Source organism: Loxodonta africana, chromosome 26, assembly GCF_030014295.1.
Source record: "Loxodonta africana isolate mLoxAfr1 chromosome 26, mLoxAfr1.hap2, whole genome shotgun sequence".
Classification (NCBI taxonomy): domain Eukaryota; kingdom Metazoa; phylum Chordata; class Mammalia; order Proboscidea; family Elephantidae; genus Loxodonta; species Loxodonta africana.
The window spans coordinates 46193657-46211378 of record NC_087367.1 but is presented as its reverse complement, the minus strand read 5'-3'; the positions used below and the strand labels follow the sequence as shown (position 1 = coordinate 46211378).

Genomic DNA, 17722 nt, shown 5'->3' with positions numbered 1-17722 from the left:
TGAGCAAATAATACGAGAAGCCGGACTATATGAAGAAGAATGGGGCATCAGGATTGGAGGAAGACTCATTTACAACCTGCGTTATGCAGATGACACAACCTTGCTTGCTGAAAGTGAAGAGGACTTGAAGCGCTTACTGATGAAGATCAAAGACCACAGCCTTCAGTATGGATTACACCTCAATATAAAGAAAACAAAAATCCTCACAACTGGACCAATGAGCAACATCATGATAAACGGACAAAAGATTGAAGTTGTCAAGGATTTCATTTTACTTGGATCCACAATCAACAGCCATGGAAGCAGCAGTCAAGAAATCAAAAGACACATTGCATTGGGCAAATCTGCTGCAAAAGACCTCTTCAAAGTGTTGAAGAGCAAAGATGTCACCCTGAAGACTAAGGTGCCCCTGACCCAAGCCATGGTGTTTTCAATCACATCATATGCATGTGAAAGCTGGACAATGAATAAGGAAGACTGAAGAAGAGTTGTTGCCTTTGAATTGTGGTGTTGGTGGAGGATATTGAATATACCATGGACTGCCAAAAGAACGAACAAATCTGTCTCGGAAGAAGTGCGGCCAGAATGCTCCTTAGAGGCAAGGATGGCGAGACTGCGTCTTACATACTTTGGACATGTTGTCAGGAGGGATCAGTCCCTGGAGAAGGACATCATGCGTGGCAGAGTACAGGGTCAGCAGAAAAGAGGAAGACCCTCGATGAGGTGGATTGACACAGTGGCTGCAACAATGAGCTCAAGCATAACGATTGTAAGGATGGCGCAGGACCAGGCAGTGTTTCGTTCTGTTGTGCATAGGGTCGCTATGAGTCAGAACCGACTCGACGGCACCTAACAACAACAATCCCACTGGGTGGGAGTTACAATACTATGCATGGCTAAAAGGGCCATATTAAGTAGTTCACTACGCCATAGTCCTACACCTATCTGAGAGAAGCTTCACAAGGGCCAGGCAGTCCTTTCATAAATTCAGAGAAACTTGGCTTAGCCAAGCCAGGCTAGGCATTCTGCCAATGTTGACATTTCACGAAGTGAGACATGCACTTCTTTTTAATTCTCACTCAGAAGAACCCATGTCACTGGGCAAGGCTGAATCGCATCCAGCCTTCTCCCAAATAAACCCTGCAACTAGCTGAGGTAGTCAGGGGTATGCATCTGCCTGTCAAAAGCTATCCTTAGCTAAATAACATTTACAAGGCATGGCATGACTGCTAAGTGACTGACAATCAGTATAATAATGACAGTTAATCCTTCTAATGAAAAGGATATTTGACTTAATTCCTTTCCTGGTAGATCGTCCTTCTCCACTTCCGAGCACCTGCCTGGCATATGTTGTAGACCTTGAGTGTTGAATGTATCCGAGGTGTAAAAAGCCATGTTAGGTCTTCCAGGGAATATAGAGGTGAGTAAGAATTGTCCTGGCACACAAGGTACCTGCAATCTAATGCAGAGATTGGCTGGGGTGTGGGTATGGGGCAAGGACTAGATAACAGCAACCAGCTGTCATCAAGTCGATTCCGACTCACAGCAATTCCATGTACACAGAGCAGAATTGCTCCGTAGGGTTTTCAAGGCTGTGGCCTTTTAGAAACAGATCACCAGGCCTTCTTTCTGAAGTCCTCTGGGTGGGTTTGAACTGCCAACCTTTTGGTTAGTAGTTGAGCATTTAGCTGTTTATGCCACCCAGGGACTCCTAAGAACTGGATAGCCCGTTACCATCAAGTCAATTCCAACTCATAGTGACTCTATAAGACAGAGCAGAACTGCCGCATAGGGTTCCCAAGGCTGTAAATCTTTACAGAAGCAGATTGCCACTTTTTTCTCCCACAGAGCAGCGGTGGGTTTGAACCGCCAACCTTTTGGTTAGCAGCTGAGTGTTTAGCCACTGTGCCACCAGGGCTCCTTAAGAACTGGATAGAGAGACTCAAATCAGTCTTCTACAAGGCAGAATGTGATGTGCCATGAAAGCAATGCCAACAAAGCATTTATTGAGCATTTGCCAAGTGCTTTTATGGTGCTTTTCTAAGCTCTTGACATGTTGTGTTCTCATTTAATCTTCCTAACATGAGATAGGTATTGTGATTTTATCCATTTTACAGAGGAGGAAACTGAGACACAAAGAGGTTAGGTAACTTGCCCAAGGTCACAGTTAGAAAGTGGCAGAGCTGGGATTCGAACCATGCATCCCAACTCTAAAGCCAACACTCTTAACCACTAGGCTGAACTAGGCAGGTCACATGGGCGGAGGGACCTTTATTCATTTTCTTTCCTAAGAACGAGAAAGTGACATCTTGTGGAATATGAGGTTGGGAAGACCTTTTCGTCAAAGGGCTAAAGGCTATAGCAGGCTTCTGATCAGGTCTTTTTAAATCAAAACTCTGTGGGATCAGATTTAAGGTTGTTCTAGGATACAAGACTGGGAATCCTTGCATCCCCTTTCTTGTCCCAAGGAATCCCTTCTTTCCCTTTTTACACGATAGTGAACATAATGACATAAATGTGATGTTGAGTACTGAATAGCGCTTATGAGCCAAGGTAGTTAGCTGTACTCTGAGGCACAATAATGCTCCTAAAACCCTGTTAGTCACTGGTTGCAAAAACCAGAGAGCGCAGGTGACTTGTTCAACAGCAACGGCTCAGAGAAAGATAGAATATACGCTACAAGCCCTGAGCGCTCATCCTGGATACACGTCCTGCTAAGAGCCTACTCACTATCTCTCAGGTCATAGGAGTATGATTGCTCTCCACACTCTGATTTCCCCGAAACTTCTTTCCCTCACGTTACAAAGTGGCATTTCTTCCAATTCCAGGTCATCATCCGAGGGTGTTTTTAGGAACGGCAGTGCTAATCAGGAAAGTGGCCTGGGTTTGGAGATGGCTTTTTCTCCCCTTTCCCCGCCCCCCCCCACGTATATCTCCAATAGTCAGACTCTCAAATACTTAATTCTGACTTATATAAAATCATTCTGCTTTTTTAATCTTATGTCTATCCTTCACTTGCAAAATAGCATGCAAGCATAATTTTTTTTTTCAAAATCTGAAGATCTTTAGCATATTTCAAAATGTTAACATGCTTTCCTGCTCCAGAAATACAGGTGGAGTATAAACACGGACAGCTCAGGTCCTGTGCAGTGGAGCCAAGATTTCAAACTGGTTCGAAAGCCTGGGGACCAACATATTTGAATCACATTACATATCCTGGCAACCAGGCTAAACAACAAAACAAGCCTTATCTTCCTATCCTCAGGGCTTATCACAAACACACCATTTGGTCTGTGAGGGGAAAGCTGAAGGCATCAAGTTGAAATGGAAGCAGAAGTAGAGATATTACAATAGCTAGCATGGGAAACTCTGGTGGCTTAGCGGTTAAGACCTTAAGGCTGCTAACCAAAAGGTCAGCAGTTCGAATCTGCCAGGCGCTCCTTGGAAACCCTATGGGCAGTTCTACTCTGTCCTGTAGGTTTGCTGAGTCAGAATCGGCAACAGGCAGGCAGACAGGCAGCTTAACTCAGAAAAGCCATTGGAGAAGGAAAATATGTAATGCTTTTAGGTAGATTAAGGTGTAACTATTCCAAAATGAAGGCCGTGTATCACTTGGGATAAGATGGTTTTAGGAGGTAAGGGACAGGATAATAATAAAAGACACTGAAACTCACTGTGATCAAACTATTGTCTTTTTCACTCTTGATTAAATAAGAAGAAAGTCTCTATTTGGTGCTGGTAGGTCTTTAACACCTCTCTTATACTTATCAATCTTACCTTCCAACAGAGCAAAAGCAGGCCTCAGGACTCAGCAACTTGACAGGAAACATTTGCTAGAATTTATTTAATAACATTGATTTATTAATTTTTCAGTTATCTTCCATCAATGGTGAGTGACACTGGTTTCCTGCTTTTGTTAGTGATTTAGAACTTTGCCTAGGCCTCACCTGGGAGTTGGAAATGTGGATTCTTGGGCCCTATCCATGATCTCCAAATGTAGATCCCCAGATGCTGGTGATGCATATTAAAATTTGAGAACTAATCTATAGTTTCCATGTTAAATGCATTTACTTACATAGAAAAGGTTAATTTAAATAACATAATAGGAATTAATTCTCAGATATGTGAAAAACCATGTTGGTGATCCAGGCTGTTTGGAAATCACTCGGGTACAGCATTTCGCTAATGTAACTAAGACCTGGGGTTTCATTGCTCCACTGAATATAAGCCACTCGCTGTCTGGGTTGAGAGGAGGGACGAATCACGTAGCGGATTGTGATAACAGTTTTGGCCAGTAGCTTTAAACCAGACCAGTCAACCAGGGCTTTGAAATTTGCTCTCTGTGAGACTTGGCTTCCACACGTCCCCTGGCTCTTACCCACCTGTGCTGGTAAATGCTTCCCAACGGGCCCTGTAGGCGGAAAATATATACGTGTGTATCCAGGTGCAGTAAAAGTTACAAGACCACTTAAATGTAACATTAAAATTTCTGTGGATGTTCTCTTTATGTATTTTTTAGAAATAACAATTTTTAAGCTAAAACACTGACTTTGCTTTTCTGTTTACACCTAAAACTTCCGCGTGACTTGCTCTATCTTCCAAAATCCACTATCAGTTTTTGTACTGGGTGGTGCAACAGTTAAACACACGGCTACTAACCAAAAGGTTAGGGGCGCGAACCCACCCAGCAGCTCTGCAGGAGAAAGGACCGTAAAGATTCCAGCCAAGAAAACCCTATGGGACAGTTCCACTCTGTCACATGGGGTTGCTATGAGGAAGAATCGACTGGACAGCACCCAACACTAACATCATCAACAACAGTGTCACAAAATCAGACTATAAAAAAATTACTAATACGTGATAGTCACTCACCTCATATATGAATGAAAATAGTTCCAATATGAATTTTGATCGATATTTTTGTTTTCCTTCATGAGTTTATTCATCAGTGATGTGAGTGACTTCTTTTCTGAATCAGATAATCGTTTTCAAATACTGGAAATATATTCTCTCCATTTTTTGTGCTACTCGCAATGTAACAGCTACAGACATGACATACTTTGACATTTAATCTGCGTGATTAACAGGTTCCATCCCTTCGTTAAGTCTAGACAACTAACAAAATAATAAATCAAGCCTTGATTTATAGTGTTTGCTGATTTGCATAGTATAAATACTCCAATCATGCCTGATTTCCAGCTACCGACTTGACGTAAACTCCCAGAGTCGGGAAGAGACGTACAGCAAAACGCCACTATGTCCTGTTTCCCCTGCACAGATACTACAGGCATAGACAGCAGGGACAATGGCCCTCCACCACCACTCGGTGGGTGTCAGAGTAGAACTGAGCTCCATAGGGTTTCAATGGCTGGTTTTTCAGAAGTAGATCATCAGGCCTTTCTTCCAAGGCACCTCTGGGTGGACTTGAACTTCCAGCCTTTCAGTTAGCACCTGTGTTGACCATTTGCATAAATAATGCTAGAGTAAAGTGATTAGGAAGCGAGGAGTTTTGAGCATTTATTACCATTGATTTTATGTATAACTTACTGAATTGTAAGTCTGTATAATTTAATTTTTAATGATGACTGGGTTTAACGTAGTAGATCTTCCTGTGTTTAACCTGCTCACAAAATTCCTGAAAATTTAACCATCGGCTCTTGTGAGCCATTAGGAGCAAGCTACGGCTCACCACTGCTCCTGGCCACTCTGTGTAGCTACACTGCCTACCCCATTTGTCCACCAGGACACCACCGCCCCCTTCCTATCCACCTCCCTGCCCACATAACCCATCCTGCTGGGGCCCCAACCTCCAAGAGTGAGGAAGAAAACATGGACTACTGATCACAAGGCAGCTGGGCAGATAATGAGGATATTTCAGAGTCAGTCACGTTAGCTTTGGGGAAAACAATTCCATTTTCAAGGGTCTTAAGTTGCTGGACTGGTGAAGGTGACATCATTAAATACTGATTAAGGGCACAACTCGGGGCTGTGCTTCCTTGGCTTGAATCCCATGCTGCCTTTCCGTAGGCTATATGGCCTTGAGTAAATAAGTCAATCTCTCTGTGCCTTAGTTTTCTCATGTAAAATAAGAATAAGGACACTTGCCTTATAGGGTTATGAAGATTAAATAAGATAATGAACATAAAGCTGTTAGCACAGTCTTGGCACAGAGTAAGTGCTTACTGAACGTTAGTTATTGGTTTTCGTAACGACTTTTACAAACTCATTTGTTGACTCACTTTTTACATGTAGAAAATAATATACAGCTAGTATTTGCATGTATGTAAGGCTCTAAGGTCCATGCATAGCCTGATGGGAGTCTCACAGTGACCCTGAAAGGTAGCCGTCATATGATTATCATTCTCCACTTGTGTCCTCTGCATTTTATGGGCAGGGACTGAGACTCTGAAAGGGCGATGGGGTGCACAGCCTTTGGCTGTCAAGAGCCCTCAGCTTCTGTTAAGGTCATTTTGTCGAGCTCTTTATAGCCTTTGGGGTCCCTGGGTGGTGCAAACAATTAACAACCTTCATTGCTAACTGAAAGGTTGGAGGTTTGAGTCCACCCCAGAGGCATCTTGGAAGGAAGACCTGGCAATCTACTTCCAAAAATCAGACATTGAAAACCCTATGGAGCTGTTATACTCTTTCACACATGGGGTCACCATGAGTCAGAACCAACAACAGCTGTGGTGTCTCCATCCCTTTGATGTTGTTTTTCACAGCCTTTAAGCAGCAACGGTTGGAAGAACTACTATTGGATATGAGCATCTTGACTTGGGATTTCTTTACCCAGTTGATTAGATTGGACTATTTTTGCATAATTCTATAAGTGAGTATTTAGTATAAGATAAAAACAGTAATTCCAGAAACCTAGTGATCTGGGAAAGGAAGCAGTTTTTTTCTCCCCTAGGCCACTGGCTAGGAGGCATCCCAATAGGCTGCACTGAAGACAATGAGTGTGCTCTCTTCTTTCCCTTCCTCCACAAGGAGAGGGGAGACAATGACCTGCTCCCTCTGCACGTTGTATGAAGGGATCAGAAGCTGCCCCTCTTGCTCTGGGGATAAAGTTCAAACCACAGACTTTCTCCTTATATTCACAATTGTGGCCAGACTGGTTTTTCAAAGGAAATGAGGGATGATCAGGATGACAGAGATGAACACATTGGGTAACTCCTTGTTTGAGGAAGGTGTGGGGAGATTGGCACTTTCCTACACTGTTGGAAGGGCTTACAAGTTCTCTGGAAGGCGATTTGGCCACCGTTCATCCAAATTACAAATGCATAGCCTTTGACTCAGCAGTTCCACTCCAGGAATTCATCCGACAGAAACACTCCCTTGTGTGGAAAATGAGGGGTGCATGAAGTTAGTCTTCGCATTATTATTGTGATATATGGAAAGACAGGAAACAATCTAAATGTCCATCAGCAGGGGACTTCAAAATAAATCCCAGCACTTCCAGATGAGGTAATACTATGCAACTGTTAAAGATAACGCAGTGGGTCTTTATATACTGATATAAACTAATTTCTAAGATAGACGAAGTGATCAAAGAAAGGGGGAATGATTAGATATATTTATTTTTAAATGTATTAAATATTCCTGGAAGGAGGCATAAGACACTGGAAACAGGACAAGTGGGTAATTAGGGCACAGGGAGGAAGGAAACTTTCTACTACATATCTTTTAGAGAATCTTTTGAATATTATTCCATTTGCATACATTATATACTCAGAATAAATAAATATTGTATACAAGTTGATAAGGAGTCTGTAGAAAAAGAGGGATTTAAAATCTGACAGATAAGTTTCTCCTGAGTTCAAGGCAATGGAGTGGCAGTTAAAAAGGGTGAGAGGGAAGGTCGGGCTTTAAGCTCGTGACTCATACCTGGTTATACTGAGTCCTGACTCTTCACAGCAACAGGCGGGGGTGGCCCGCATGGCCCAGACCCAGGAAGAGAAGCTGGCCGCTGCCCTCAGGGTGGAGTTACACAACACTTCGTGCCAAGTCCAGAGCCTCCAGGCTGAGACAGAATCTTTACAGGCCCTGGTGAGTGCGCCAGAAGAGTCCTGGCATTTCCCGTGTCAATTTTAACTCTCAGCTGTTGGGTTCCAGTCATATGGGTTGTTGTTTGCAAGGCAACTTGGTTTTCTCATGAGTTTTGAGGCCTAAAATATCCTCTGACTCCCAGGGAGCATCTGAGACTGATGTACACAGCAGGAGTAGTAGACACTTTATCAGGCTGCTGTGAATGTTGGCTGCTAAAAGCCCACAGGTGCCCCTTTTAGCTGCCCCACTTCTCCAGAGAATTGCCCTCAGCTAAACAAAAGCCAGCTGGCCCAGGAAGTTAGGCCCTGTCCCCAGCCCTCAGCCGATAACTGACTGACCCAAAACCCAAACCAAACCCACTGCCGTGAAGTGGATTCCAACTCATAGTGACCCTATAGGACAGAGTAGAACTGCCCCATAGGATTTCCAAGGCTGTAAATCTTTATGGAAACAGACTGCCACATCTGTCTCCCACAGAGCAGCTGGTAGGTTTGAACTGCTGTCCTTCCAGTTAACAGCTGAGGCATAACCACTGTACCACCAGGGCTCCTTTGACTGACTGACAGGGGTGTTTAAAAGCCCAGCCCACTTGCCTCAAAGTGCAACCAATTCTACGGTATAATTCACATTCCAGAGCTCTCCATGGAATCAAGCAAATGCCATACTCCAGCTGAGACCACATCCTTGCTCAGCCGTTCCCCTGCTTTCCTTGCTTCAGCTTTCCTGAGAGCACTTTCTTTACTAATTACACATACCAGAATCCCTGTGTCAGGCTGCGCTGCTGGGAACCCAATTTAAGACACCTAGTAAGCTCCTCAGGCTCAATGTGGTTTGCAGGCAGGTATCTTGCATTATTAATAATACAGAAATCCACCCTCTGATCTCTTAAATGGACTGAAGTTCTATTAGGATATCAAACACTGCTCCTTCTAGATGCCCCTTCTGGGGACCATTTGCCCTGACTCTAACAACAAGTTTGTTGGTGTAAGCAGGAGGGTGTGAAGAGGTTGGTCCGTGTAATCGTGGTGCACCTGAGACTGGCTGGAGTCCAGTGAGGCCAAGTAGCTCCTATTATAGGACCACACTAGCCTCTTTCATCAACTTCAAGTCTTAGGGCTTCCGCCACTCCCTATACACCCTCGTCTCAATTCTGCCACCTAAATAGGCTCCATCACCAAACCGCCAGTCCCACCTCCCACTAGGACCATGGACTACCATGGAGTTAGCTCAAGTATTCATTCTAGATGGTTCCCCTCAGATGGACAATCTTCTTGCCCTCTGTTGTCAAAATCATCCCAGTGCCCCTCAGTTCCCATTCTCCACTCAATCTGCAATTCGGTCAGGGTTTGGTGGGGATAGCTCTGCTGTGGCTGGAACATGCAAGGATGGCGTCTTCAACTTACATGCCTGGTGCCTCGACTGTGTGGCTGTCTCTCCCTGGCTGTCTCCCTCTCTCTCTGTGTCCTCTCCATGTAGCTAACTTGGGCTGCCTTGCAGCATAGTGGTCTTCCAATCACTGGGCTTCTTACATGGCATCTGGCTTCCTTCAAAGCATGAGCACAAAAATCTACCAGGCCTCTTAACACCTGAATAATATTACTACCACCATATTCTGTTGGTCGAAGCAGTCCTAGCACCAGCCCTGCTTCTACAGAAGAGAAATAAAGTCCACCTCTTGATGAGGCCTCACACTAAGGAAGAGCATGTGGGATGGAGCTAACTCTTGTAGCCACCCATGGAAATGTAATCTACCACAGGATCAGAATAGAATTTACCTCAGAAAATCACTGGGGTGACTAATTAGATTATGCATGTCAAGCCCTTAGCACAGAGCCTGGCACAGAGTGAGCATTCAATAAACAGTATCTATTATTATTTATAGTTATCTATGTAAATTTTTTTATGTAAATAGGTAATACATAAATCATATTATTTATATCTCTATGTACCTATTATATCTATATATAATAAATGCAATTATCATTATAAAATTATTATTATGACCAGTGGTATAGTAACCCCAAGTTGGCCTCAACCAGCTGGTCACCCCACTAAAACTCCCGGAAACCTCATCCTGTTGGAACAAAATAACAAAAATTCACACCCCAATCAGAAGACTTAGGAGTAGCGCCATTATGGCTGTGCTTGGGGCTCAGGATGGGCTGCTCTGGTCACTGAGCCTGGCAGCCAAGGTTAGGAGCCCAGACTGAGCCAGAATAGGTAGCAATCCCTGCTACAGCTTCCAAACATGGCAGGGATCATCCAGCCATCCCTGTTCTCCTCAGTCAGAGCAACCTGTGCACACACAGGCCCCTGCAGCTTATATAAGCCCCAGACAGCCGAGCTGGTAAGACTTTCGGCCCCCTTTGTCAACAAGACACCGTTTATATTGGCAGCCAGGCACAAATAATGGTGTTTGAGGCCTACTGAGTTCTGTGTTCAGTCAGCTCAAATCAGGAATGTAATTTGAGTCCAGGAATCACCGATGTTCACTATTTTACTTTCTGGAGGGTTTAGCAATTCAAGAAGTCCCTTCAAATCTCCAGAGACCTGGGGAGTAAGTATGTTTCTGTGATCTCAGTTTGCTCGCTAGTACTATCCATGTCTTTAAAGAGGCCATGGCTAGAAGATCTGCAACAGTGGCCTGATCAGACTCAAGCTCAATCATCTCTGTGAAAACCAGGCCTCCTCTGTTTCTGCCAAAACATCAGGGACTTAGGTGGGGAAGCTGGACTTTGATTATGAGGAAGGGAAAAAAGAGATATAGGCCCTCCGATAGGAGCTTCCATGAACTCCCCTTGGGCAGTGGGTCCTAGGTCATCAAGGGGAAACTCCAGGCCAGCAGGAAAAGTCACCTAGAACATGGAGCAAAAACCGTAGACGGTCCAGCCAACCAGGATTCTGTGAAAGGCCTTTCCAAATCACAGGTGTTCCATGGGTCCTACATCAACAACCAAGAAATGTCCTGAGAAACAAAGGGAGAAAATCCAGGGAGGTTGGAACAAATGAGTCTCAAAGTCCACCTGACCACTTCTGCATCCTCACGGCTACAGATGGGTTTTCAGATCCCACCAGTCAAATTACAGCCCTGATCCAAATACTGACCTGGATTTACTTCCTACTGATCACATTTTGTCTCCTATAAATGTACCAAGGATGGGAATCTGACTCAACATCCTCATATCCTATGGAATTTAAGATTTAAATAATATGCTTACCCTGCTTAATAGCAGCGTAGACGCAAAATGGTGTCATGGCCAAGAATCTTCCACATGTACACATTGGCCACAGTGGTCAGAAGGGGGTGAAAAATCTCCTGGGCAGCGAAGTACAGAAACTTGTTTAATTAAGACTTGACTCACTCCAGTTTAGAAGGATATGTATTTGTTTCTTATGTGTTACATAAAAAAGCCAGCTTGGTGGTTATAACAGTGATGATTTTTTCATATTCTCTATTTCCAAAACTTTCTGCAAAGTCATAATAATACTTTTAGAAAAGGAAGTTTTTACAGTTTAGTGGAGTTTTTTTAAACTTCAAGAAAAAAGTTTTTTAAAGATAAAAAAAAGTATCAGCTCTACAGTTTGCAGGGCATGGTATATGGGAAGACGTGAAGAACAATAAGTCACTGAGGAGATTTCCAGTCCAGTGGGGAGACAGAGAGGTAGAGTAGTAAGTGTAATCATAGGTGCTGTCATTCGGTGCGACCTGCATGCACCACGCCCCTGCTCTGTGCCAGGCCCTGACTTGTGCACTGGGGTTGAGACTTGGTCCCTTCCTTCAAGGAGCTCACCTTCTGGAGAAGACACACTCCTAAGCAAATTCCATCCGCTGTGAGAAGTTCAAGGGCATTGCGTGTACTTGGGGAGCCACAGAAACGCAGAGGAGGGGCTGGCAGGGGTAAGGGCCAGAGAATTTCAGGGAAGGTTGCCTGGAGGAGTTGACCCCTGAGTTTGGCCTTAGAGATGAGTAGCAGTGAGCCAGATGAAGCTGCTGGGAGGAATGGAAGAAGATGGTGCAGGCATAGGGAAGAGCACGGACCCAATGAGTTCAAAGACTAGAAGTGTTGACACTACTGTGAGGTAGAGAGTGAAGATGGCAGATACTGGGGCCAGTTGTGTGTATCATGTTAGGGACCCTGGGGAGCTACTGATGGGATCTAAGGGGAGAAGATACGAGCACAGACTTGACTTTAGGCAGAGCACTGTGGCTGCTGTGTGGAGAATGCAGCAGTAGGAGGAGACTAGAAGCAGGGAGCTAAGCTAGGAAGCCACTGTGTTTACCCAAGTGAGAAAGACTAAGTGTCCAATCCCAGGCCATGGTGGCTGGAGAGGAGAGGAGGGGGAGAGTGTGAAAACGTCTCAGAATATGCAAGGATGAATACACAGTGATGGTAGAATTTGGGAGGGAAGGAAGGGCAGAGGTCAGGGACACCTCTTTCCTCAGGTTCTAGCTCAGGTGAGTTCACCAGCAAAGCACAGACTAGGAGGGGTCAACAGGTTCAGAAGGAACCCAGTGGCTCCATTTCAGATGCTTTTGAGGTGTCCGTGGACTGTCTAGTAAGAAGTTCAGTAGCTGGTCCACCACCTGGGGGATAGATCTGTACCAGAGGAGTCACTGGCATAGATTCAACCATTAAAGTCATGAGTGTGTCAGGGACCAAGTCAGCCCAGTGAGAAACAGGCTCAGCCTGGGGCCATGGGAAACCTCACAGTGAAGGGGCAGCAGAGAAAGAGGAACTAGCACAAATGTGCTACCAAAACATGAAAAAAAGATTAGGTGACACAATATAAGGTCCCAGTTAGAATGGGGGGGGGGGGATATAGGACATAATTCATAAAAAAAAAAAAAAAAAAGACCCTATTTACTGGTTTGGGAGAGACTAGAGGAACCCCCAATACTATAGTTCTTAGACACCCTTCTAACTTGGAACTGAAGCCACTTCCTGAGTTCTCCTTTCAGGCCTATAAATAAATAATACCACAGGTGACCAAAAGGGTAACAGCTGTCCAAAAGCAAAGATAAGAAGGCAGGAAAACCGGAAGAATGGAAATAGGGAACTCAGGGTGGTAATGGGGTGAATGCTGACACATTGCAGGGTTGCAACAAATGTCAGGGAACAATTTGTGTATAAACTATTGAATGGGAAAACTAATTTGCCCTGTAAATCTCAACTAAAGCACAATAATAATAATAAAATTGGGTGAGTGTATAAAGGCTGGAGATAATCATTCCAACTGTGGTATCCTGGGAGGTGCGCTGGAGGCAAAGCAGGTTAGCTGGATGATGAATGAGACTTCCGCAGTGAGGGCGTAAGGGCTCCCGGGGGCGGAGGTGAAGAAACCAGAGGCAAAAAGGCCCAGAGGCAGTCTCAGAGAGCAAGAGTTCTTTGAAGAAACACCTGCAAACTCTCTCTCTCTCTCTTTTCCTCACCCCTTCCTTTCCTCCCCGCTCTCCCTCTCATCGAAAGGATCGCTGAATCGGACCAAACCAGAGTCTGGCCTCCCAAGGAGGATTCATTATTTCCCCCACCGAGCCGCCTAAGATTGGCCCTTGTCAGCACGCATAACTGGCAAGGTCCTCGTGCTGGGAGAACTGGCAGCGACCAGGCCAGCACCACACGCTGTCACCGCGCTGCACACCTCCCTGGTCAGGCCCGGCCCTGCCTCCCGAGGACTTACACGCCGTGTTCGCTCTTTTGTAGAAACGAGGCCTGGAGAACACCCTGCACGATGCCAAGCACTGGCATGACATCGAGCTCCAGAATCTGGGCGCCGTGGTGGGCAGGCTGGAGGCGGAGCTCAGGGAGATCCACGCGGAGGCGGAGCAGCAGCGCGAGGAGCGCGAGCACCTGCTGGAGCTGAAGTGCCAGCTGCAGAAGGAGCTCGCGGCCTACCACGCCCTGCTAGACAGGGAGGAGGGCCGGTAGCCTGCTTTCTTCTTTAATTATAAAGGGAACACATACTCGTGGTTTTAAAAATAATTACTTTTTCAGACTCTATAGAAGCATATAAGGAATGCCTGGGTGGCTAGCAAACGGTTAGGCTCTCTAGCAGAAAGGTTGGCTGTTTGAACCTACCAGCACCCGGGAAGAAAGGCTTGGCGAGCTGCTTCCAGAAGGTCACAGCCATGAAAACCCTATGGAGCACAGTTCTATTCTGCACACGTGGGGTCACAGGAGTTGGAATTGCCTCTGTGGGAACTGTTTTGTTGGTTTTAATAGAAGGAATTAAGGTAAAAAGGAGAAACCACCCCAAACTTCTCTCAAACGTACACATACACATTCCCACAACCTAGCTGTGTCTGCCAGGATTTTTCAATTCACATACAAATATATATATAGTCATAAACATGCCTATACATAACACAGGATCTGTTAGGAATGTTTTCAGCTGCATAAAATAGAACCTAATTAATGGGGCTATAAACCAGTGCTCCTAAAACTTTAATACCCACCCGAATCACCTGGACTTCATTTCAAAATGCAGAATCTGCTTCAGTCAGTCTGGGGTGGAGCCTGAGATTCTGCATTTCTAACAAGCTCCCAGGCGATACACTCTGAGTAGGGAGGGCATAAACCATACTTATTAAGAGTCCCAGTAGTAAGTAGTCTAAACCCACTGCCATTGAGCCAATTCTGACTCACAGAGACCCTACAGGAGAGAGAGAACTGCTCCATAGAATTTCCAAGGATTGGCTGGTGGATTCAAACTGCCAACTTTTTGGTTGGCAACTGAGCTCTCAACCAGTGACCCACCAGGGCTCCAAGTGGTCTAGGGCCACTCAGTGATTTCGCAAAGCATTCTAGCTCTTTGTTTTTATCTTTCTGATAAGCTACTCCTGGTATATTGGCTTTCTGTCTTCATTTGGGCACCCCGTGGTTACCAAATGCCAGCCACGGTTCCAGACATCACATCCCCATTCATGACAAGTAGAGGGAAGAGGCTTCAGCAAAAAGGCTATGCCCTGAGGAGCTCTCTCCTTTTATCAGTGAAAGGAAAACATTTTAAGAAGTCCTCCCAGGACTTTTCTTTATATCTCATTGACCAGAACCTGGTCACAGGACCACACCTACCTGCAAGGGAGGCTTGGAAAGCAACCACTTGGCTTTTCCAGCCTCTGTAGTGGGGGCAGGCAAGGGGTTGGTGAGTGGCAGTTGGGTTGGCCAACCAAAGAGTCTGCCACAATCATATATATTTATATCAATGCAGTTTGTGGTTTGTTTTGTTTTGCTTTGCTTATTGCGTAAAGATTCCAGGACCATATGCATCGGCCTTGGGGCTTGACTTCCTTGCCAGCTCTTTCCAGAAATTCACACATTCGTTTTTATCATAGTTCTATATCTGTAAGGCCAGAGAGCCACATGGAAGTAACCTAACCTTTCAAATGGAAAATGTGTCATCCAGCTCCTTTCCAAATGGCTTTTTATTGGATTGATTTCTGTTAATTATAAAAGCCAGATGTTCCTAACAAAGCTAAGTTTTTCAGAGGCCTGTGAGCATCTGAATAAATAAGCAAAGTTATTTTAAACAAACGCAGAAATAGCATTAGGCTGAATTTCCTTCAAGAACGCAAGTACTCCATTAAGTGAATGCCTGCTATATGCCAGCAGTCTGTGCTATCTTTTCTCCCCTAAACCCTGCCACGACTGCATCATTATCCCCATTTTACAGATGAGGAAACAAAGCCTTCAGAGCGTAAGTCATTTGCCCAAGGTCGCATAGTTAATAACCATGGAGCAGGAGTGTGAAACCCAAAACTATCTTATTCCAAAGCCCAGATTCTTTCCTATGAACCACCTGCCTTTCCTAAAATCCTTTTGTGATATTAGGGATTTTCCTCATCCATGGCTTCTCTGACTCAGATGTGTGTCTTTTCAGTTAATGGAAAAACATTCTCTTCTCACAATGACAACGCTGCCTTCCTCACCAAGTGACCAGGGAAGCTGCTTGAAGAGTTTTACCTGGAGCTTCAGTCATTGCCTGATTCCTTCTCTGATTCAGCTTGAGCTAAAAAAAAAACTTTCTGGAGGTGGAGAGGGTCCTTCTGCCTTGATTTAAGTAGTCTGTAGTTTGAGCAACCTTCTGTCTCTCTCCAAATAAATGCTTTGCCTGCAGCTTCCAGTCTGCCCACCTTGTTCAAACTCACTATGGGATCTAGATGGGTCTCACTTGCCCTGGCTGGCCTTTGCTGGAGGAACCATCCCTTAGAGGTTTCTGGAAGAGTCCTTGAGTGTGACACCATCTGCCTCATCATCCCAGGGTCAACGGTTCTTGTTTTATTGCCATAAATGTGCTGCTTGGGCAAGAGTTGTGCTGGTGGCATTTTGCCACAACTTGGGGCAAAAACAACACTCTTGCTGGAGAGTGGATCAGCGTGTTGCTTTGCTGCATGTATCGTAAGTACAGGGATCCCAGAGTGTTTAGACCTCCTTAATGTACTCCACATGTGTATTTATGCACACACGCACACACACACACACACACACACACTTTATTTGCCATTGGCAAAGCACCTCTCAATCAGTTTAAAGGAGACTTCAGCTTAAGCCCATGGGAGTATTCATTAGGTCGTGGTTGCTTACCTCAGTGCACAGCCTCAGAGTTGTCTTCCAGGGTCCTTTCCCCAGCCCTCTCAAGGTCTGGGCCAGCCAAATATAGTCCGTGCATCTGCCACCCACCCACGCAAGGCTCCCCTGCCTTCCGATTAAAACTGAAACCACCACCTGTGTCCTACCGCAGGCTCTCAGTGCCTCCAAAACTGAAAAAAATAAAAAAAGGCCCAGCCTAAATTTCTTAATCCTTCCATCCAGCTTCTGTCAGTCCACCTGTCACACAGAATTACAGACCAAAATATCCAGGCTGAGTCTTTGTCCTCATGAGCTGCTAATCCAGACAGGGAGGGTGTAAGCAATAGGGATACATTCAAGGACCGTCACACCTGGGCCTCCAAATAACCAAGCCTGACACACAAACCAAAGACACCTTTTTTACCCTTAAGAAAGCTTAAAAGAGAAGCAAGAAATGGGTCTCCTGGTTGAAATTACTCCAAGTGGGTTACCTTTGTTGGCCTGCAAGATCAAAGAAACTGTTAGTAAGTCATATGGACAGGACAGGTATTTACATTTTGCATGACATTTTACATAATTCGGTTTGTTGTCTGAGGCATGGAAATAGGGCAGATGCCACCTCTTGCTGCATTTCAGAGAAAGCACCAATCTCCTTTGTGGTGGCACACCAGGGGGCTGCCCATAATTGAACCACCTGGGGACAAGTGCCTTGTGAGAAGACAGGCTGTGCGGCTGGCCCGGCTACCTTGGATATATCATACACTGAGGTTTGCTTCTTTTCTTTCTCGTTACTATTAATTTTTTGCCCTCCAGCCAAGACCTAAATCCCTAATTGAAATACAGCTGGTGGCTCGAAAGGTGAGTGTAGCCAAAATGGTGGCCATCAAAAGGAGGTACTTCTGTGGCTGCATGGCAATGCATTTTCTAGTATCTAGAAATTTTTAGAAGTCATTTCAGCCACTGGAACAGGGGAGAATGGATTTGCACAGGCTCCTGAGTTTCCACCAGACGGCAGGCTGTGCAGGGCTGCTCACCCTCAGTCTTCTTTGTGCTGTGATCTCAGAGCAGCTGCCGTATATCATGAAATTAATTGCCTTCTGGCAGAGAGA

General features: G+C 45.1%; 1 protein-coding gene across 1 annotated transcript in view; it reads left to right on the top strand.

Annotated features, from left to right (window-relative positions):
- The window catches only part of BFSP2 (beaded filament structural protein 2), an 85870-nt gene extending 71897 nt beyond the window's left edge, over nucleotides 1–13973 (top strand). Inside the window, exons 5-6 of the mRNA XM_064277303.1 lie at nucleotides 7915–8046; nucleotides 13749–13973. Of these exons, the coding sequence (XP_064133373.1) occupies nucleotides 7915–8046; nucleotides 13749–13973 (357 nt within the window). The remainder of the gene's footprint in view (nucleotides 1–7914; nucleotides 8047–13748) is intronic.
- The last annotated feature ends 3749 nt before the right edge of the window (nucleotides 13974–17722 follow it).